General features: G+C 40.2%; 2 protein-coding genes across 2 annotated transcripts in view; both read left to right on the top strand.

Moving 5' to 3' along the window:
* Window positions 1-2,465, top strand: part of grid2 (glutamate receptor, ionotropic, delta 2) — a 608,583-nt gene extending 606,118 nt beyond the window's left edge. Inside the window, exon 16 of the mRNA XM_088628644.1 lies at window positions 1,674-2,465. Coding sequence (XP_088484770.1) covers window positions 1,674-1,703 — 30 coding nt within the window. The 3' untranslated portion in view covers window positions 1,704-2,465. The remainder of the gene's footprint in view (window positions 1-1,673) is intronic.
* Window positions 2,466-10,375: 7,910 nt separating this feature from the next.
* The window catches only part of smarcad1a (SNF2 related chromatin remodeling ATPase with DExD box 1a), a 46,511-nt gene continuing 34,881 nt past the window's right edge, over window positions 10,376-22,005 (top strand). Inside the window, exons 1-3 of the mRNA XM_088628640.1 lie at window positions 10,376-10,964; window positions 13,294-13,456; window positions 21,306-21,438. Of these exons, the coding sequence (XP_088484766.1) occupies window positions 10,844-10,964; window positions 13,294-13,456; window positions 21,306-21,438 (417 nt within the window). The 5' untranslated portion in view covers window positions 10,376-10,843. The remainder of the gene's footprint in view (window positions 10,965-13,293; window positions 13,457-21,305; window positions 21,439-22,005) is intronic.

The raw sequence follows: 22,005 nt of genomic DNA, 5'->3' as shown, positions 1-22,005 counted from the left end.
CAGGTGGCTCACACATCAGCACTGTCTCTTCACACCAAGCGCTGTGATCAACACATTCCTCTCTGTCACAATTGCAGCAGGAAAGGGCACTGGGATCCCAGAGGATGCGGACACAGTCCCCAGCATTCCAGATCAATATTCTAAAGTTATTTAAATGGAATAGGTAGAGGCTCCTCACTTTAAGTTCCTGAAAGAGAACAGTTTAGCAAAGAAAGAAGAGATGTGAATCTTTGTACAACTTTTAGTATATTTCTCATGTATATGATCACATGTACATTACCAGCGGTAGTTTGAGACCAGTGTCTCAGTGGTGTTTTGCCTAGCTTTAGTGAACATTTGGCTTTTTTTAAATCCTGTAGTTGCTGTGTGAAAGGAAAAATACATCAAATATGAAACAGATGAAAGATAGAACAACACTGGTTTGGGTGGTGAACTTAACTGAAAGATTTGCTCAGTATTGATGTGTCTTGTAAATTAATTGTTTTTCAGAGCAGAATCTTCACTGTCCGCCTGGTTTCAGAATCTTTCTTTTTGCAGACAAAAGCATTAAAAACAGTCTATTTCTTCATATGAGATTGAAGATGATGCCTTTTTTAACACTCACTGCACACATCGGGGGTGTAAAGAATGTTTACTCTGCATTTTAAACTTTAAACTAGTGAGCAATGAAGAACAAACTCCAGTTTTCAATAAGGATGTTGATCTGTCTTTATTCTCGGAGTGACAGATCAGGAACCTTCTGATTGCTGAGAACTTTAACAGGAATATGGACAGAATTAAGATTCTAAATCTTGTGCCGCATGGTGTGGTCTTCTGTGTTAGGCTATGGAACCAGGGCACAAGGATTTATGTATAGTATGCATGGAAGAGTCACATCTTGCTGCTAAGGTGTCTGTTGTATGAACAGCTTACCCATGTTAACAGCTGGATTGCCAAAGTCCAAGCCCTAGGAGTTTCTGATTTAGTCATCTTCACTTAGGATTGACTAATGTACCTAAATGCACTATTAGGGTTTCCATGTCTCCGGGGCACCACTTGTTTCATTTTTTTTTGCTGCTCTAATTGGAAGAAGCTTAAGGCAAACATTTAAAAAAATTACAAGGATTCATTCCTGGGTGCTTTTACATGTGCTATTGATTAACTGCTGATTGATTTTTTGCAACTGTTAAAAATGGTTTTTGTGTACTTATCCACCCATTTTGCAACTGTTTCATCCAATTTCCAATTTAGGGTTGGATGGGAAGCTGAAGCCTGTGTCGGCAAGCAACTGGCACAAAGCAGGATACACCCTAGACAGGCCACCATTCACAAATGCAAACACACACGCACACACACACACACCAGGGCTAATTTTCCCAGAAGCCAATTAACCTATCAGTATGTCTTTGGACTATGGGAGGAAACCAGAGCACCTGGAAGAAACCAATGCAAACACAGGGAGGATATACAAACTTCACACAGGTAACACCCCAGGAATTGAACCCATGGCCACAGTGCTGTGAGGCAGCAATGCTAACCAATGTTTCACTGTGCTGCCTTTTCACATACTTATTTTTCTTTCAATTCCTTTCAAACAGTATTTTTTATTTCCTCTTCTACAGTGGTTTGATTGACTGATTGAATAATTGCATCACTGACAACTAATAATATTTTTGTCTTACTTTTACTGACAGGTGGTCCACGGTCTGGAGACCACACTGTGAATGTGTCCTGCCTCATCGTGTTTCCCAACACAGGAAATATGGACTTCAAAAAGATGTGCTGGTGGACTTCATAAAGTTGCTGACTGTTCACACCGAGCCACGGTGCTTACTGCTGGTTTTGAGTATGAAGATGGGTCTGGACAGTGAGACTGTGCCTCCTGAACCCTGTTGAACATGCTGGTGGGTGGACATGATCACACAATGTCCAAGTTAAACCAAGACTGAGTTAAATCTCTTGTCAAAGGCAAGATAAAGCTCCCCTGACAACAAACATGGACTTGTTTCACTGGGACATGCAGCACGTACTGTATACTATACATACAAATTGTCATGTGCTAACACACAGGAAATTACTTTCTTGAAAAACAGTTTTTTGGAGTTTGTGGAATACTTTTTCTGTCATTTTTTGTCATGCGTATTTTCAGAAGTCAGTCTATATGATATATGGTTGTTTTGTGCATAGTTTTTTAAAACTAAATATAGCAGGTGTGGACTGTAACAAATTTGAAAGGCTTAAAATGTTTTTTCTCAGGGACAAGGGTAATGTAAAAATGTCACGTGTAGCCTAACACGTAGAGCTTTAGATCTCTTATGTTATCCTGACTTTGCCCAACCAAGGAAAAAGTACATGGAAACCATATCTTATAAAAGGTCAAACATTTAACTTAAAACAGTTAAGATCAGATGCTTAAATATGTAAATGTCCTGGTTCATATTGTTTGTTTTGTACTGTATGTGTCAATACAGTTCCTCTAACCTGAACAGCAGCACTGAGTATTATTTACAGTTTCTCAGAAAAAATAGATCAGTAAAGAAATACTGTGACAGGCTGTATTCGATAAAAGTAAGGGAATGAAGAACTCAAGGCAAAGGACTTACACATCCAAGTGTGGGACATGAAATTACAGCTCACTGCATGAGGCAGCTTTCAGATACTATTTTTATCAAGTTTGTTCACCTGGTGCTCGAACTGTTTAAGTACTGCACATCAATTAACAACCCACACGAAACAACATGTACACGTAACAAATTTCAGTACATGGAAACTGAACGAGTGAGACAGCTGAACACCAAATTTTAACAGAGATAAAACAGATTGGGATAGTTCATGACTCTTTTCTTTTTTAAACATACAGGAATTTTAAAAGGCACTTGCCCAGAGTTGTATTGGTCTGGGTGTGTCCTGCTACTACAAATTTCTCTGGGAAGAATTAATGACCTTTGGAGACCATCTCTGGGGATCATAACAGCTACCCAATATCTCAAAATGTAATATGACCTTAGTAAAAACACCTTTTTAACGTAAACTGGCAATTAAATAGTTGTCAGTTTAGTTGATTCAACATAAATGAGTATGATTTAAAAAGTCACTAATTTTTCTAGTTTTATTTAAAGGACTGAATCGATCATTATTTTTTTGAATGATATAATAATAAAATTATTTTATCAACTGCACAGAAAAGCAGTTACAAAAAAATGTATTAATTCTTCCTTATGATTGTGTAGTGAGAAATAAAGCAAAAATGTTACTTTAGCGACTAATTTCTCCTAGGAGATTGTGGCAATGTGTTTAGTGACAAAGCGAATTCTGACTTAATGAAGCCAAAGCAATGTTCCCATTCCACAGATGCTGCTTTAAAGTTTGATACCACAATAGATCAAATTTCCCTCCCCCCCATGATAGAATGGAACTGTATCCCACCCAGGCTTCTGTACACACGCATACAAGGCACAGCTCAGGGGGCGACTCCACGTTTCCTCCAAGCAACTGCGTGTGGAGGGTCAGGCCATTAGATGTCATGTAGCATATGACTCTGGGCTCCAGGGCGGTGATCCCTGGTCTATCACATTGTCCTCTGCAGACATCACCTCTCAGGTGGGCTTCATTTTCTGCAGCCCCTTCATACCGTGCTCCATTGTCACTGCATTCCTCTCAGCCGTAGCTGCAGGGATGCACAGTGATCTCGGAGGATGCAGGCACAGTGCTGTGTTTAAGATCTAACAAAAGGAGCAGAACTCCTTTCCTACCATATTACCTGCCAGTGTTCCAAGACCTGTAAGTGTCTCAGAGATTTGTGGGCTGGGAGTTTGTTTTTTTTTTCCTCCTCGGGCGAGCTGGGATAAGCAACAGGAAGGATGCAAGAGGCTGAGGCCATGAAGCTGTTGTTGGAGTGCCTGCTCACATGAATGTTATAAGTCATTATTACCGGGAGGCTCACGATAAGCAACAAGCTAAGATCCACAAAGAAGCTGCAGCTGGAAAAAAGAGGGTCAGATTTCAGCAAACAATCTGACTGCCAGCAGAACTAAAGAAGAATCGTGTTCCTCACTCCTCATTCGTTTACATGCACTACTTTCTAACCCTCTGGGTTGCAAGGGCTGTGTGGACATGGGCTAGCATTTTTCTGCCCAACCACTGGTGCACTTGAGTAGCAACAAGACTTTTTTTTAAAAAAAAAGGTCCCATTAGCATCTGTTCCAGGGCCGCATAAAATAAGCCTCAAGCCAACTACAATTGTGATCGTGCTTTCAGAAATATCTGAAAATATGTTTGCTTGCAGAAGTATTTATATAAAGAGCTTCCATTGCTCTTTGCTCTTGCAAGCAAAGGACTTTAAAGGACAGATATTTAATAACCAAAACCATCCAGCAGCTCTAGCATATTTCAGTAAGCGATGTAGCTATGTGTCACAGCGGGAAACCATAAGATGTAGAAACCTGATTAAATTTAATGTCACTGTTCCTCCTTTCTTTATGGTCGGGGTCTAAATTATATAGGTATCCATAGTGACAAAACTGTTCAGACACCATGACGGCTGTCCTCTCGGTGGCTGGCGTCAGGCCTGAGCACTGTACACTGCTGGAAACAGCCTCTTCTCACGATTGAGAAAAAAAAATGTGAGCAGGAGCCCCCCTTCTTAAATAAAACAGCACAGTCAAGCATAACTAAAGAAGAGGAATACAGATAGAACCAGAAAGTGCTAATGAAAATCAACAGGGAAAAAACATGAAAGGCAGAGAAAGGAGCAAAACTATTAATATTTCTTTTTTCCCACAGGAAACATGCAAAGACTTTTTGTTCCTTCAAGGTATATTTTGCAACCGTTTTTCTTCAAAAGAAGTAAATTCAACTGTAAAAAAAAAATCCCATAACACATCTCCAGGAATGAGAAAACATGTTTCCCTATTTTTGGCTGTTTCCATTGTCCCTGAGGTATGAGGGGCAACAGAGGATCTTCCACATGAAAGCCTGTCAATACATGCATTTCAGGTATAGAGATAATACAAAAAAAAAATCTAATTTGTTTTCACATGAATGTTGAAATAACCATAGACTGATGGCCCAGAGATTTAATCCTACAAAAAATTAAATCAGGTCAGATTAGTTTTTCCTTGGGTTCTGAACACTACAACTGAACAGTTTCATTTCCCAAACCTGTTCTTTGTGCTAAAGTTCATGTTTGCTAATAAAATAAGATGGTTACTCTGTGTTCCTTTCCTAAAAACCTTTCTCAGACACTGAGTGAAAACCCCTTCAGCTGAGGACTGGGAATGAACTCTGACCTCCAGTCCAGCAGAGGTCTGTGAAAGGAGTTCCATTCACAAAGAAGCCTTGGGGAGATTTCCATCACCTAGCGAGTGCAAAAAAAGTCTTCTCAATAATTATATACAGTATATATTCTTTTTTTCTGTCATGCAAATCTTTATCAATTTTCTGTTGTCTGAAAAAAGCTGAATTTGTCTGAGACCATCTAAATGTAATAAGGATAAGACATTTTAAATGTCCTTATATAATGTTATATCTTTTATTAATATAAATAAAATAAAAAGGAAATTAAATGTGTCTTCACCAAAATCAAGTTGGCTTAATAATGCTGTTGACCTTTGTAAATATCGGAATGAAGGAGGAATCCTGAAACTTTGAATTGAGACTATGAACCCTGTCTACTCTACAGTAAATAGACATACAACATGTTCCAGCTAACAGTTGTAATTTCACATCACATTCCTTCATTTCCTGCTGATTTATCAACATTAGTTATGCATCATGTTGCATGGAAAGACAACATAGTATGGTGAATAAATCTCTAGACTAATAACTGGTGTTACGGGTGAGCTGTTATGGGTGAGCTTTCTTTACCCCAGTTGTTCCAGTTCATCCAGCTGTATGTCCTGTGATGGAGATGGAGTCTTGCACTTTCTAATTACTTCACACCTAGAAACATGGATGAACTCTGGTTCAATGTGCCGTTGTATGTGGTTCAAATTGAATTACCTACTGTGTTACATATCCAAATATGTAATAAAGGACGGTCATCTCTTTGGTCTCTTAAAAAGATAGCAAAGTGCAGAAAATCTTGTTTCCAGGAAATTGGCACTGGATTGGCCCTGGGTCTTGTGTGCCTGTGTCTCTTTGGACCAGTTTTCCGCATTTACTGTGACCTTAATATTGAAGGTATCTTTAGCTATGTGGGATCTCTTGAAGCCTTATTAACTGAAACATACTCATATTATATGTTGATTGTAGTTATGGTTTAACACAGGGCTGAATTTAAGTTTATTTGGTAAAAAAAAGTTTGTTATTGCAGAGTGATGTTATGGGGCTCTTTACCCTCATAAATTCCACAGGGAGCTCTTTGATATTTTGTTTCATGGGTCTGTGTCTTTTTAACAGAAAAGCAAAGGTTGGTTTTTGACAAAAGTCCTAAATAGAGCCCATTTATGAACGTGACAGTGTGTCGCACTTTTAGAGTAGTGTGTTGTGAAAACAAAAGTAAAATGGTGTACTAATCAATAGGTATCATTGTTTCTTGGATGGAGACCCACTGCACGTTTGTGTCACTAACCCATAGGACCGCACATTCCTGGAAGCCCTGAGTCTGAGGCTCACAGAATAACATCTGATCTTCCCACTGTGTCAAGTGCAGCTACATCTACTGCATCTAAAAGACTTCAAGGAATCAAAAACAGGGTCTGACAAGTTTTGTAAAATCTTTATCAGTGGAGGGTAGGGGTGGAAAAGAGAACACTTTTGCAAGGTTCTTGTGTGTATCACGCGGTACATCACAACTTGGCAATTAGTTTTAAGAGGTAACTATTCTGTTGAGGCAGAGATCTTTCTAGACTCGTGACTGCTGAATGGCAGTGTTGACTTCACACTCTACCAGAAAATGCTGAATGCTGCTCTGTGGAACCAAAGATGCTTTGGGCCTGGTTAGTAGGGAGGTGCCTGAAATCCACATCTCTGTTTCCGTTGCTAAAATCATGTTTAATCCCCTTCGCTTCAGTGGAACAGTATGGGCTTACCAGATAGGATGATTGCCACTCTTCTGCAAACTTAATTTACATGTGCTCTGATGGGTGTCTCTTTTTTAAAACAAATCTGACTGGTTTTGGATTTCATTAGGAAAGAAAAAAAATTCTCACAGCAAAAGCACTCAGACTGTCTGCACCGTCATGAAATGTGCTGTTATTTCTTGCCTGACTAATTTGAGTCACCATCTATCATTGTGTGGTGCACCATCGGGAACGTAGAAGTTCTCTAGGCCTTAAGGCATTGAAGGTCTCTTAGACTGTGAGTGGCTGTCATTGCATTAAACTTAGTTGTGTAGGTTAACCCAAAAGAAGTATTGTATTTTTCAAACAGTGCCAAAAATTAGCTTAATTTGCAGTTTTTTCCCAAACATGCAACAACACGTATTTGTATATATTCTAGCAATCAGTAGCAATCACTGTGAACATTGAAAAACATTTTATTTTTATACAAAAATATGAATGGAAGTAGATTTTCTACAGAATAAAATAGCCCCCAGCCAAGCTGGTTCAACCAAAACTTTTTATACTTAAAATACTTAAAATAATATTTTATACTTAATACTTAAAATACAAGAAACATTCACTACAAAAACCCTGGCCTTAGGACGAGGAGGCTGGGACCCCCTGCAGGAGGAGGAGTGAACAAGGGGCAGCCGCACAGGCGGAAGGGTGGGTGGAGGAGGGATACCGGAGACGAAATGTGAAACAAAGGCGAACATCAGTAATCACTGAAAATTAGATTGAAGTTGGTTTGTCCTTATCCCTTTTCAACTTACATTTAAGAATTTCCCTTTACAATGACAATCTGGAAGCTCATTCAAACGCCCAGGTGTTTACTGAATCACAGACTTTTCTTAATGGCAGAACACAAGAGTCCCACAGCCTCAACTCACCAATATTAACAGGAATTGGTACACCACTCCCAGAAGAGACAAAAGAGCAACATGTCATAAATGTAATTCCAGCATTTTTCTTTACCTGTGCAAGACAGAATTACACTGAGAATTAATGACACACCAACTAAAAAAATAAAATAAAAATCCTGTTCAAACATGATAGTTGATGCTGAGTATAGAACATAAATATTAAACATAATTTTATAATTGTGTAATATTTGGACTCCAGCTTCTCCAGTCCTGCTCCAACTTCACTGACTCAGCAGGGTACATTTATTTGGGTTCAAAGTGTTTTAAATCTGATTATTAAAAGACATACTGTAGAGAAGATACAATGCAGATAGCATTTTTTCTTTTAAGTATTGAGAGAAGTGTTATATAGTACATTTATATTAAACCTTTAAACTTACACTAATCCTACATTTTCTGTACCTAAACCCTAAACCACTTTTCTAGATTATGGAGTTATTGAGCCACTTATGTCAGTAAGATCTCGAAGAAGGAAGGAAAATTTGAGGACTCCAGCTCATGGCTCCAGTGCCATGCTGCATTAGCGTGAAAGGCAGCTCAGAGGATGCTTGTGGGTGAGACCTTGACTTCAGTGTGATTTTTAAATTGCAATCTCTGAACCAAGACTAATGTGGACACTGTTAGCAGGGCACCCTAACTGAAACATAAGCAAACAGGTGCTGATTCTCTGGCAGGATCTGCAGGCCTGCTTTTGCCAAGCGATAGGCTCTCTGTGATCATTTGTAACTCTAAACTATCAGTCCTAATGGGATCAACAATTTGTTTCCACAGGACACATTAGAATGTGTTCCAGAATTCTTCTAATCTCCTGATGTGAAACTGTGTGAAGCATTGATGGCCTTGAATATTAGTGTAATTAAATCAATTAATATTAGTAAAATGTATAGTTGAGTTTCTCTTTTGTTATATTAATACAGTTACTTTCTGCACAAAATCTGTAAGTGAAAAGATCTAGGGAAATGACACTGAACAACCATCCCTTTCAATGTCTTCTGCTTGCAGTACTAAGAGTACTCTATTGTAAAAGCATACACATGTATTAGCTTATATTCATTAGAATATTACTATATGATGCTTATAAATTCTTTTATCAAATAACATATTTTTTTATTTTCCCTGAAAGCACACACATGAAGGCCAGAGTGATGACAGCTTTGTTACTAAAGTGTGTCACCTAGTGGACACTTGATCTGAGAGAAATGCACAGAGCCAGACCGTGTCTTCTTCAGGGCCACACTGAGATGACAGGGTGCGTATCTGAAAGCTAGTCAATGCCTTTAACTTACCAGTGAGTGCAGAGCTTCTAATAAAAGACTTTGTCTTAGACACCTTATAGTCTCTGTACACAGATTGTATATGAGGGATGTGTCTGCACTTTGGATAAATAACAGTGATTGGTGTGTTAAGTACTCACATATACATCAGAAAATGTTTTTTGGTGCATTTTAATGCAGTCTTTTTAGATCCTCAGGGGGGAAAAAGACCAAAGCAGGACCTGCAAAGCACAAGAATTTCCGTTTGAGAGAAGCATTTCAGGTCCAGTTGACAAAAGTCTGTGCACATGTTGATTGAAGTTCAAACTTTATAATAATTGCTGAACCATCTTCCTTTCAAATAACGTTTCAGTGTGAGCTGAAGGTACAGCATCTACATTGTTGCTATGAGAAGACAGGGTGTCTCTCTTTCAAGATTCAACACTATCGAATTCAAGAAATCTGTGGCTTCTTGTCTGTTATATTAATTTGTATAAGCTATAAAATAAACAGTAAGGAAGATATCAAATAAGGTGTGCAGAGTGGTAGAAGCCTACAGGAAGCAGTGTCACACCTAAAAGGGGCATAATAAATCTCAAGGTGTCATACAGTATGCTGTCAGTCAATTTGCAAAAATATGAAACCTGATTGACTTCACCTGTTTGTGTTCCAGGTTTGTTCAAGGCAGGTTGCAGGATTTAAAAACATGGAAGGTGAAAGACCGTCAGTATTCAGCTGTGGTCAGTGTGCATGTATTGAAGAATAGTATGACAGATGCTCACAAAGTAATCGAGGGCGTGACAATGAAACGAAGACTCTTTAAATCAGATCAGTTCGGGCAAAATTGCGTCAGTGAATTACAAATAGAGTAATTGTTACAGAAAGGAAAAGGAAATGGGCTTTGTTATTCTTACATTTAGCTCCCTTACGTACATACAACATATGGTCAATTTCAGTACGTGTGAAAAAGAGCTATATGTTTAAATATATATATAGTATAAATATCGTTATCTCTGACGCCATTTTGGATACAAAGAGCAGCAGTTGCTGTATTTGTTACTAGTTACCGAGCATGTAGAATCAGAATGGACGCCGGTAACCAGTCACGAACAATCTTCCCACTTCTATTTCTTCTCAGTCTGGATTGGTTTAGCCGTGATTCAGGGTTCTCCAATGGGATCTGATTTTGTTTGTTCCTGGGGAGAGAGCCGGTTCGCGGGAAATTGTGCGTCTCTTACCGGTTTTATAATCCAGGAGATTAACCAATTTTGAAAACAAACAAATAAATAAAACATGTTTTGTGCATAGAGTCATCATAGGGGATCGATTTTAATGTTTCGTTAAGGGGATGAAAACTGTTTTATTGTTCCTGTTGAAACAGTTGTGCATGCGCATAGTAGAAAGGATGCCGCAAAATGGTTTTTAGTCTTCGTTTATAATTCTGCTGAGGCATTTATTGTGGTATCGCTGCCAACAACTTTATCCAGTATTTAGTAGTCTATTATCAAATAATTAAATCGGTTATTCCCCTTAGAAGATAAATTCAGCACCCGCGGCTAGAGGTGGTGAGACTGTTGATATAAGTAACAATAGAGCCGAGCCGAATTGTGGAGAAAACCCTACAGGGAGACCGCATCTGGCCATTATGAGTTTATTCAACTTGGACCGATTTCGCTTCACCAAGGACAAGAGGAAACCCGACTCGGCGGTGCTGGCGGAGGAGTGCAGGTCCGAAAGCCCGGACTCTGAGAAAGAGAATAAAACAGGTAACGGAGTGACCGACTGGAGCAGGCTGGGATCACTAGGCGGTGGGGGGTAGGGGTATCGAGGTAGTGTACACTGGCCCGCTGTTATTCCGCGGACGCGGAGGGGGAGCCGCTCAGGTGAGGTTTATTGTATGAACCGCTGTACAGCCCTACCTGTTGACCTGTGACCTGCAGGGATATGTACCACGTGTGATGAGATAGCGTGCCCGTGTAAGCTGTGCCTCTCATGTATATATCTGTGTATGCAGTATGCACACGTACTGTATGTGCTGATATACGGAGGTTGTTTTTTTTTTTGCCATACATCGAGTGTTTTTGGTAGCATCCTCACCACTTTATCACCTGACCTAACCAGGAGGCTAGCCAAGACAGGGTGGGAGACCTCCAAGGGAAACCAGGATGCTGCTGTGAGTGGTGTTGGGGGACGAGAAGGTGGTGCTCTTCCCTCTTTGGATGAGATGTTGAACCAAGGCTCTGGAAACTAAATTCACAGCCTCTCTGTTCACACTCCTAACCTTAGTAGAGAGTAGAGTTGATTGTCATATGCACAAGTGCAATGAAATGTTTATGTTGTTTAATTGATGAGTCCACTGGGTTGGCTTTGTCCATATACAACATGTAATGTCCTGATAGAGGATGTTGCCCAGCTGCTGTCCTTAGGTACCTCTTTTTCTTCCCACATTCTTCAGACACATCTTGAGTCAGTATGTGACCTGTAGTCTTGGTCAGGGGACTTCTCATTTACAGTAATTGTCTGAAAGTCACCTTGACAAGCATTGTGCCTGCACATGCACAGACAGGTGGAAAATAGGTTGTTTGAATGCCACTGTTTACTGCTATATTGTAAATAAGGAGCCATCATCAATATCTAGATTTAAATGTAGGATGTAAGACTCAAAACCTGGTCAACCAGGACTAAATTTTGCTTGTGACCTGCTCTTCTTTAACAAGGTACTTCGAGGCTTATGGGGTTTTTTCTTCTGACGTGTTAATTCACAGTTTTATAAAGGGAGCTATAACGAAACAGCCAGCATTTTTAAAATCTTTTTTAAATATTCCGTCTTTGCTAAAATCATATTTGCTGAAATCCAAACCCTAAGGCTGAGACGTGTGTCACAGCTGTGTCGTTCCTGTCCAGTCCTATTCCAGCTGTGCTGGTAGTCTCACCATCTCTCTGTCATCCTCCTCCCCACTGATAGCTGGTGTGTGGGGAGCGTTCTGGTGCACTATGGCTGCCGTCACATCATCCAGGTGGATGCTGCACACTGGTGGTGGTGGTGGAGGGGTGTCCCCATTACCAGTAAAGCGCTTTGAGTGGAGTGTCTAGAAAAGCGCTATATAAGTGTAAATAATAATAATAATTATTATCATCAAGCCCTTTCTTGGCCTTTTGGCTAAGATCAAGTGTAGTATCAAGCCCCTGGGGTGCCTCACATTGCCTTTGCTAATAAGAATTACAATCTAGGGTGCTACCGGTTATACTTTGTGTCAGTGGTTGTGTATGTCACCTTGACCCCTTCCGATGATGCCCCATTCTGTTGAATTATAAATGATGGGGGCTGCTGTACACATTGTATGCAATAACATTTTAATTAATCACTGTTTGAATGCTCAGACTAGCACTTTTATGGGAGAAATCCGTTAAATGTTAGCAAAAAGATGCAGCAGACTGCTAAAAATGTTGATTGAATAAGTTTTTATCACCTTTGCTGTGGCAAATCTTGTTCAGGTGCTCAAAATGATACTCTGAGCTACAGTATGTTTGCAGCACATTGTTTTGAAGATGTCAGAAATACAGGTATTCTATGTTGGTGCAATGACTGTGTTGCCACTCAGTCCTGTGTCTCTTAGTGCCATTTTGTTCAGGGCAGAATTCGGGATGAGATCTGGCTTTGGATGAGGCTCGTTCTGAGATGTGTATTTGTGTTGTACTGATGCACATTTTTGTGTAGAAAATCATGAAGACAGAATGTCAGCTCTCCAGATGTAGAGGATATGCTAAGACATTATCTTGTTATTAATCCATTTTTAACTGCTTTCTTAATTCAATATGGGGTCTTGGGTATTGTCGTTAATGACATTTATGGATTACTAATAATATCAAAAATATGTTTAGCATTTGTACTGTACATATGAGTTTATATGATAATAACATCTACTTTAATCATATGGTAAATTCTTGAATTAACACCGCAACACCATGTACCTTTAAAATTTAGGTGACAGGGAGCCATCGTGTGGTTTATTCATGACCAAGATTGGGGGAAAATTTGCCTTGTCACAATCTACACTATTATTCCACCAGCTGATACCCTGTGTTTCTCCACAGTTACTGTGGTTCCAGAGACCCCAGAACCAAAGCGCCCACCTTCTAATAAGCAGATTAAAGGAGTGGAGTTTTTAGATTCGGACTCAGAAGCAGACGACCTGCCTTCTACAGTTTCAGATGCCCCTTCCATAAAATCCAAACCTGTGGCAAAGGAAAAAAGAAAGTAAGTGCAGTTCAGTATGGTTTCTCTGTATTCTTGGCAAATGCCTTCCATGGTTATGCGTGACCATTTTGTTTAATTGTCCAAGGGAAGTATGTCCTTAACTCACTGCATATAATACCATCGTCATTCTTGGGAAGCAGAAAAGATCAAATCTTAGTTCACTGCTATAGGCTTGTGTGTTTGACACCTGCCTTCAATTTACACTCAAACCATTTTTCTATCTTGGGTGTTTTCTTTATGTGCTGATTTCTGTCCAGTCTGGAGAATCAGTGCTACTTCACATTGCACAGCTAAGTAAAAGATCTTGTGTGATCCTGTATGGCTCAGATCTTCCTTCTCATCAAGAAGAATAATCCACTCGCTGAGTTTTGTTACCTACTGCATTTAAAGATTTAAATAATTATTTAATTTACATTCTGGTTTATTATAGCAAGTACTGAAGCAATTACAAAATGTATCTGGATTAAATTGCATCAGATCATGTAAAACTGCAAATCATGGCAGGGTTTTATTGAGGTTGAGTCTTGTAGCTGTTTTTTTTTATTTTTGTTAAATAGTTTAAGTATTAGGCAGTTCAGGTGGGTAGCTGTGTCAGCATGTGTAGGCTGCAAAGGAACAAGTAATAGATTTGTTCCATGCTGGCCAGCAGCCATATCACCCTGCAACTCACAACTGGCAACCCACTGAAGCTAAGCAGGTGTGAGCCTGGTCAGTACCTGGATGGGAGACCTCCTGGGAAAAAGGTTGCTGCTGGAAGAGGTGTTAGTGGGGCCAGCAGGGGGCGCTCACCCTGCGGTCCATGTGGGTCCTAATGCCCCAGTATAGTGACGGGGACACTATACTGTAAACAGGCGCCGTCCTTCGGATGAGACGTAAAACCGAGGTCCTGACTCTCTGTGGTCATTAAAAATCCCAGGGCGCTTCTCGAAAAGAGTAGGGGTGTAACCCCGGTGTCCTGGCCAAATTTCCAATTGGCCCTTACTAATCATGGCCTCCTAATAATCCCCCTCTATGAATTGGCTACATTACTCTGCTCTCCTCCCCACTGATAGCTGATGTGTGGTGAGCGTTCTGGCGCACTATGGCTGCCGTCGCATCATCCAGGTGGATGCTGCACATTGGTGGTGGTGGAGGGGAGTCCCCATTACCTGTAAAGCGCTTTGAGTGGAGTGTCCAGAAAAGCGCTATATAAGTGTAAGCAATTATAATTAATTAATTATTATTATTAAAAGAGAAGAAAGAAAACTCAACATTTCGGCTTCGGGTGTAAGCCCAAGTTTACGCATTCATGGTGGCAATTAAAAATGCTTTGTATTTCTGTTCTGAAGTGAAGGAAGTTGGCAATTTCTTTTTTTAGTTTCATGTGAAGCAGATATTATCTGCTCATTTCGCCATATGTTGTCTTAAAACAGTTGTAAGTCCTACTTCAGATGTTGGCACTGATGAGTAACCATCAGCCTGAACTTGATAGCCCGAGGCACTGGCTGTGTTACATTATTACTTCCATCTGTTATTGTGACAGACCCCACCTTCTAACAAGGTGGCTTTGGGCATCTGAACACAAACTCTCAATTGACATCAAAGTAAGTGCATGAGCATTTATTGCAGAAACTTTTGAATTATACAGCAAAAAGACCTCTTCAGCAGCGTCCCCAGACTGCTGTCAGGCACCAATGTGGATTTAACCTCTACCAAGCATCTTATTAATTAACTAATTATCACCTGCTGTGACTATGTACAGCTAATGGTGGCCTTAATGCCCTCTAGTTGCAAGTTGGCTGTTAATAGGGTCCTTAAGAGACCAGTCTGCCAGAGTTATGATTAGAAAAAACTTGTTGGCAGTATTTTGTTCCTCTAAGAAAGGCATGAAATGAAAGGGGCTGACATGGTGAATGAGTTTTGGGGAACTCTGGGAAGTGTAATGAAATTCAACAAAGAGAAATAAATGTAAGAATAGTGTGTTTTATGTGGAATACATTTTATAGAAAATGTCTTAAAATTCTGAAAGAATAATGCCACTGCATGTACTGGTATGACTATCCTGTTTAAAATATCGCCCCATTTTGTCTGGTAAAGGGGTTCAAAACCCTGGTGTCGGGGAAGATTTGAGTCTTCTGGGTTGGGTTCCAGTATTTAATTATTCAGTTCATTCTGTTGTCACCTGAAATGTAGCCATTTGGACCTCAGCAGGGTGAGACAGACCCTCACAGTGGGAGTTTGACACATTGTCGTTCCCAAGAAGTTCTGTCCTCAATTATCAATCATGAATTGGTCATCTGGTAAATGCTCTTAAAGGGGAACTGCAGTCCTCGTTTCCTAACTCAACGACTACAGACCAGTTGCACTGACTTCTCACATCATGAAGACACTGGAGAGGCTGGTCTTATCCCACCTGAGACCCCTGGTCAGCTCATCACTGGACACCCTACAGTTTGCCTACCAGCCCAGTGTTGGTGTGGAGGATGCGATCATCTACATGCTGCAAAGGGCCTACTCACACCTGGACAGGGCTGGCAACACTGTAAGGATCATGTTTTTCGACTTCTCTAGTGCCTTCAATACCATCCAGCCCTTACTTCTAAGGAGGAAGCTGGAGGAGATGCAAGTCGATGCCTCCATGACCTCGTGGATCACTGACTACCTGACGGGCAGACCACAGTCTGTGAGACTTCAGAACTGTGTGTCTGAACTGGTAGTGAGTAACACAGGGGCACCTCAAGGGACAGTTCTTTCTCCATTCCTCTTCACCCTCTATACTTCGGACTTTAAGTACAACTCAAAGTCATGCCACCTGCAAAAGTTCTCAGATGACTCTGCAATTGTGGGATGTATCAAGGGTGAGCAGGAGGAGGAGTACAGAGGACTGGTCAGCAGCTTTGTGGAGTGGTGTGGGGTGAACCACTTGGAACTGAATGTTACAAAGACAAAGGAACTGGTGGTAGATTTCAGGAGGAAAAAGGTCAAACCTACTCCTGTCTACATCCATGGGAGTGGCGTGGAGATGGTGGACTCGTACAAGTACCTGGGAGTGCACATCGACGATAGACTGGAATGGTCTAAGAACATCGAGGCCATCTATAAGAACGGACAGAGCCGACTTTACTTCTTGAGGAGGCTCAGGTCCTTCAATGTGTGTAGTAAGATGCTACACATGTTTTATCAGTCGGTGGTAGCGAGTGCCATTTTCTACGCAGTGGTGTGCTGGGGCTCTGGGATTAGAGCAGTAGATTCCAAAAGGCTGAACAAGCTCATCAGGAGAGCAAGCTCTGTCATTGGGTCTGACCTGGACCCCTTGGAGGTAGTGGCTGAGAGGAGAATGATGTCCAAACTAGAGGCCATCATGGACAACTTCTCCCATCCCCTCTATGACAGGCTTGCAGGAATGAAGAGCACGTTCAGCAATAGACTGATTCATCCACGGTGCGACAGGGAGCGCTACAGGAGGTAATTCTTGCCGTCTGCCATAAGACTGTACAACGCATCCACCTTGCGTCTTGGCAGAGGCAACAGCGACTGTGACCTGTTTCTGGACTAAACGCATATACACATCTACTGCTACATCTGTTCTCTTTCTTTTTCTTTTTCTTTTTCCCGTTTACAACCACTTTTGTGCAATATATGCCAGGGACCTGTGCAATACATTTATATTTATATTTATATCTATGGTTACATCTATATTTATATTCATACGTGTGATACGATTTTCTGTGTACTGTTCTGTTCTAGTTTCCTCTTGTGTGTCCGGACTGTGAGTAACTCTTGTATTGTATTGTATGTATTGTACTATTAGTATATAATTCGTTACACTGTGGCTGTGTTGTGTGTGTTAAGCTGCTGTTGCACTGCAATTTCCCTCACGGGATCAATAAAGTATCTATCTATCTAATCTATCTATCTAATCTATCTATCTAATCTATCTATCTAATCTATCTATCTAATCTATCTATCTAATCTATCTATCTAATCTATCTATCTATCTATCTATCTATCTATCTATCTATCTATCTATCTATCTATCTATCTATCTAACCAATTGTGTCGGTAATCCTCTGGTCTTGCCACAGGTGAAAGAGGGAGTTCTTGAGAATTGCGACATGAAGCAGCCCTTCCTGCTCACTAGTCCCTGTCATGAATAATGTAATGCAATGTACGTACGAATAAGTACAGGTTGTACAGCAGAGATTTCACTGCATAAATATTCCAACACGATAAACATGCAGTTTTAAAAAGTAAGTTATTTGTTGGCAAAACCATCTCAAAGTCAAGAGCAATATTTCTGTTGGGTTAAAAGATGTATTCACAAGCCTGCTTGTTCACAATGTAATAGGGCCACATGAAGTCACCAGAAATATTGTTGCCTCTTTCTGAATCACAGAGGATGATGGCAATATGGTGCTGCACATGTCTGGAACTTTTGTGTATTTTGGAGGTTTTACATGTTACTATGTATATTTTACTTTCACTGTGGTTTGAAATGCACTCGTCAATGTTGTTTTTTTTCTAAGCCTAAAATATAAAATAGCATTGAAGTTCCCCTTTAATATAGGTATTAGGGCATAGACTCTTGTTTATCAGGTTGAAGAGAGAATGTTTGAAGTTCTGTATGCTGAGGAAGTTGGAACAAGATGCTTGAAGTGGGTTTTTGTTTTAAAACAAGGACTGTCTGCAGAAAAGGGAAAACAACAGATGATAATTCAGGCACGCGGCAAATGGTTAGAAAGCAGGTCTATGAATTTCTTTCAGCTGAGAGTCGTGGAGCAGCCGGTGCTGATCCGGCAAGCAATGGGTGCAAAGCAGGGACACAGACCAATCTCTGGTGCTAATCCGTGCTTGTCACCGGGTCCCTGGTGCAACACCAGCAGCTCGGCTGTAGAGGAGGGTAGCGCAGCAAGGCCTGCTCTTGCAGTGACCTCGAATGAGACACAGCATTCTTCCATTTGCCTGGCTGTGACTCCAAGGTCCTTTTTCTTGCTCAAAGAATTTACCCGGGTGTACTTGGTGCTGCAAAAACATTCCACATATACAATACACAAACAAGGCAAAAAGTTATGAATCTGTTGCACATATAACTAGGAATTCTGGTTAAGCAAAAACACAGCCCTAGGAAAGAAGCTGTTCAAATACCGGGTGGTACTGGTTTTAATAGACCGGTTGAGTCTTCCTCAGGGAACTTTATTAAACAGGTGGAAACTTGTGTTTCTGCCTGCTTCTTTGCTCTGGAATTGTATAAATCGTGAATGTAGACCAGGTGACAGCTAATGAAACTTTCCATCTTACGCCAATGAATTTGCTTTACTCATTAATGCATGTAAAAGTTTGAAAAAAATAAGTGCAGATTATCAAGGAATACCACTCCTAAAACTCAGGGTTTTTCTAAAGTAGTGACTTAATCCTGTTTTTAAGTATTTAAAAAGAATGAAACAGTGAGGTTGCCTTTGGAGTGGGCAGATGAGTTGCCAAACCAAACAGTTACATAGGGAGTCAGAATGCTGTCAATAATGGCTCTGTAAAACTGTTTCAGAACTGGTTGGGAGACACCAAAGTTTGTCAGTTGACGCTAAAAAAGTACATTCTTTGCAGTGCTTTCTTTGTGATGCTGGTGATATTCATATCCCATTTAAGGGTATTGGAGATTACCCCATGGGCAATGGGTTCACATTCATCAAGAGTTATAATTAGCATTTTTAAAGTACTCAGGTTACTAATTTTAATAATCTGAGCACTAACTGGAGTATTCTACATAGTCTAATAGTCTCCTAATAAAATATAATTTTAATGGAATATCTCTTTAATGGTGATTGTCACACTTTTGATTAAGCTTTGTTAATGTTTTTAAATGCATAGACCTGAGCTGTTCACGTTTCCTGCCAATATAAGAAAGAGTATTATGATACCCTACTCTAAATTTCACTTAGCTCAGTAAACGTTTCTTTCCACAGTAATATATAATAAAATAGTCCGTAGGCAAACTATAACATGATCAAGCTAGCCAGAAGAATCTTGGCTGGAACAATAAAACACAGGGTTTTTTCTTAAAGCACATTCTGTTAAAGCTAACAAGTCTCAAGCTTTCAAAATCACAGCTTGGTTCTTTTGTACACTTCTGATTTAAAATGTGGTCTGTGCATAATGGAAATAATTGGCAAATAATCAGCCTTCATTTTGTACAGTTGTAGTAACATACATACTTTCGTAGACCTGTAGAAACATTCCCCTGAGCTGGCTCCTCAGAAAGCAATATTGATTTAGAGTGTGTGTGGGAGGGGAGAGAAACAACTGACTTTGCAGACTTTATTTGTTGAACAATATAGAAGATTAGGAGTTGAATGAATAATATCTGTAGCTCTGGTTAGAGTTTTTTGTGAATTAGGAATTATTTTAATGTTTTTAGTTTAACACCTTCCCTGCTGTCTGTTCCCTAGGTGTTTCCAGTGTGCTCTATATTTATTTGTCGCACTGTAGGCCTCTGAAAGTGCTACAATGTGCTGCTCATATAAGTACCAGGATTCTTATACAGATATAGTTTAAAATGTACTTTTTAAAGAAATGTTGTCAATAGTGGGGCCGGGCCTGGGAATGAGGGATCTCAAAAGAAATGTGGGTTGCTTCTGTGAGGGGTGGTGGTTTACCAGTCAGTGGTGCTCTTCCCACTACACCACAGTTTCCAATCCAGGATCCTGGTGTGGTGACCAGGGACAATGTGCTGTAGGGAGGCACCTTCCTTTGGATGAGACATTAAGCAGTGGTCCTGACTGCTTGGTTCACTGGCACTGTGTGTAAAAACAGAGGTGTGAACTGCTCTGTACTGGCTGTGTTATGGCTAAATGTCGCTTATCTTAAGTAATCAGGTTTTCCTAAAATTCAGATTCTTTATTATAATCATGTTTTACTGTAATTGTTAGTTTTTGTAATCAGTTTTATGTACAATACCAATAATCTACTGGAAATTTTCAGTAATGTGAGGAATTTTCTCAAGACTTTTCAGCTGCATAGAAAAATTTAAAACAGCCACGTTCAACACACAGCTTAAGATATATAACACTATAATACTCACTTTTCCCACATGTTTCTAATTCTGAAAGTGTTTCAATGAATGAATAGTACATTAAATGACATTTCCAAATTTGAAAAAGAAATCATCTGATAGCATTTGGTACCTTTTCCCAGTACAGAGTTGTTCAAGGGCAGGGGAATGGAAACCATCAGCCTTCTGTTGGTTTCAGAGAAATCAACAGGCAGACAAGCCAAATGATTCTCATTGGAACACTAATGAGGTACTTTATTATTTTAGCGTTTATTGAGACAGGATGTAGACCTGGTTATCAGAGACATCCACAGTGAGCTGACCCGTCAGGATACCACGTGGGACCACTTCCTAGTTCTCGGAGATAACAGCTATGATTTTCTCATGCCAAAGACCGTGTGGTCATGTAAAAAAGAATGCCTCCTTATGCTGCAGTTCAATGAGTGATAGCTTGCAAAGTTCATAGTTTGCAATGACAGTTTGTTTTCACGTCTAGCCTTTTGGTCTAGGGGCTAAGTAAAAAGTTGAGTTTATTTACTGGAGTTTGTTTCCACTAAGCTGTATTGTGTCCTTTTTGAAGAGGTTTTGGCTCTTCTGTTGTACCCATGTTGACTCTTATCTCTGTTTCTTTCAGCAGAATTCTGTTCAGTTGGGATCTCTGCCTGCCAGTGTACCTGCTCATGACACAAGGCAAACACTGGACCTTGGTATCATCTGTGTTCAGCTTGTTAGCATATCCTTCAGCTAGCCAGCCACTTCAGGTCATATAACTACTAATGTCTATTATCAGGTCTTATTATTATTTTTTTTATTATTTTTTTTTAGGAAACTGTACTTAGAAGACTCTGAAGATGAGGCATCTCAGAATTCTGACCAGGTGGATGTAGAAACTACTGAGGAGAGGCTCTCAAAACTGAAGGAGATCTTCCCGCAGAAAGACAGTAAACAGCTGAAAGAGGTACAGGACATTCTGGAGGCCCACTGTCTTAAGGATTGTGATCTGTCACTCTCGATAATACATTCTAGCATCCATTCATGTAGGTTTAGTTGTGACCCTTCCACTCCTTGTTTTGTATTTCCTTCTACATTAAAATCTCTGAGTCTTAGTTTCCCAAGAACCCCTGAAATGTGAAGTGTTGGGTCAGTCCCCCTTTTTCACATGGCTCCACCAGCAAAGGTGAGGCATTGGATGGAGTATAGATCCAACTCTTGCAGAAAACAGTGTGGGCTGGTTAAGAGGCTTCAGGACTCCCGGTGCAGAGCAGGCCTCTGTATCAAGTTTGTATTTGATTTTCATTTTATTGCATTTAATTGTTAAATTAATTATGCTCTATGCGTAACCAGCCCAAGGCAAGAATTCTGCCCTTCAGGAACTCCAGTCACAGCTGGGATACTACGTAGTTAGTCCATGATAAAACCATTTATCTCAGGGATGTAGTGCCTTCTTCACTAACACCTGAAGGGCATCCATAGGGAGGGTAGACAGGTATTTATTATCATGTCTTTTAAAAAAAAAAGTAAAAGG

The sequence above is a fragment of the Lepisosteus platostomus genome, chromosome 4, assembly GCF_059453375.1.
Source record: "Lepisosteus platostomus isolate fLepPlt1 chromosome 4, fLepPlt1.hap1, whole genome shotgun sequence".
NCBI classification, from domain to species: Eukaryota; Metazoa; Chordata; class Actinopteri; order Semionotiformes; family Lepisosteidae; genus Lepisosteus; species Lepisosteus platostomus.
Note: the sequence above shows the minus strand (reverse complement) of the source record. Positions and strands in the feature narration are given on the sequence as shown.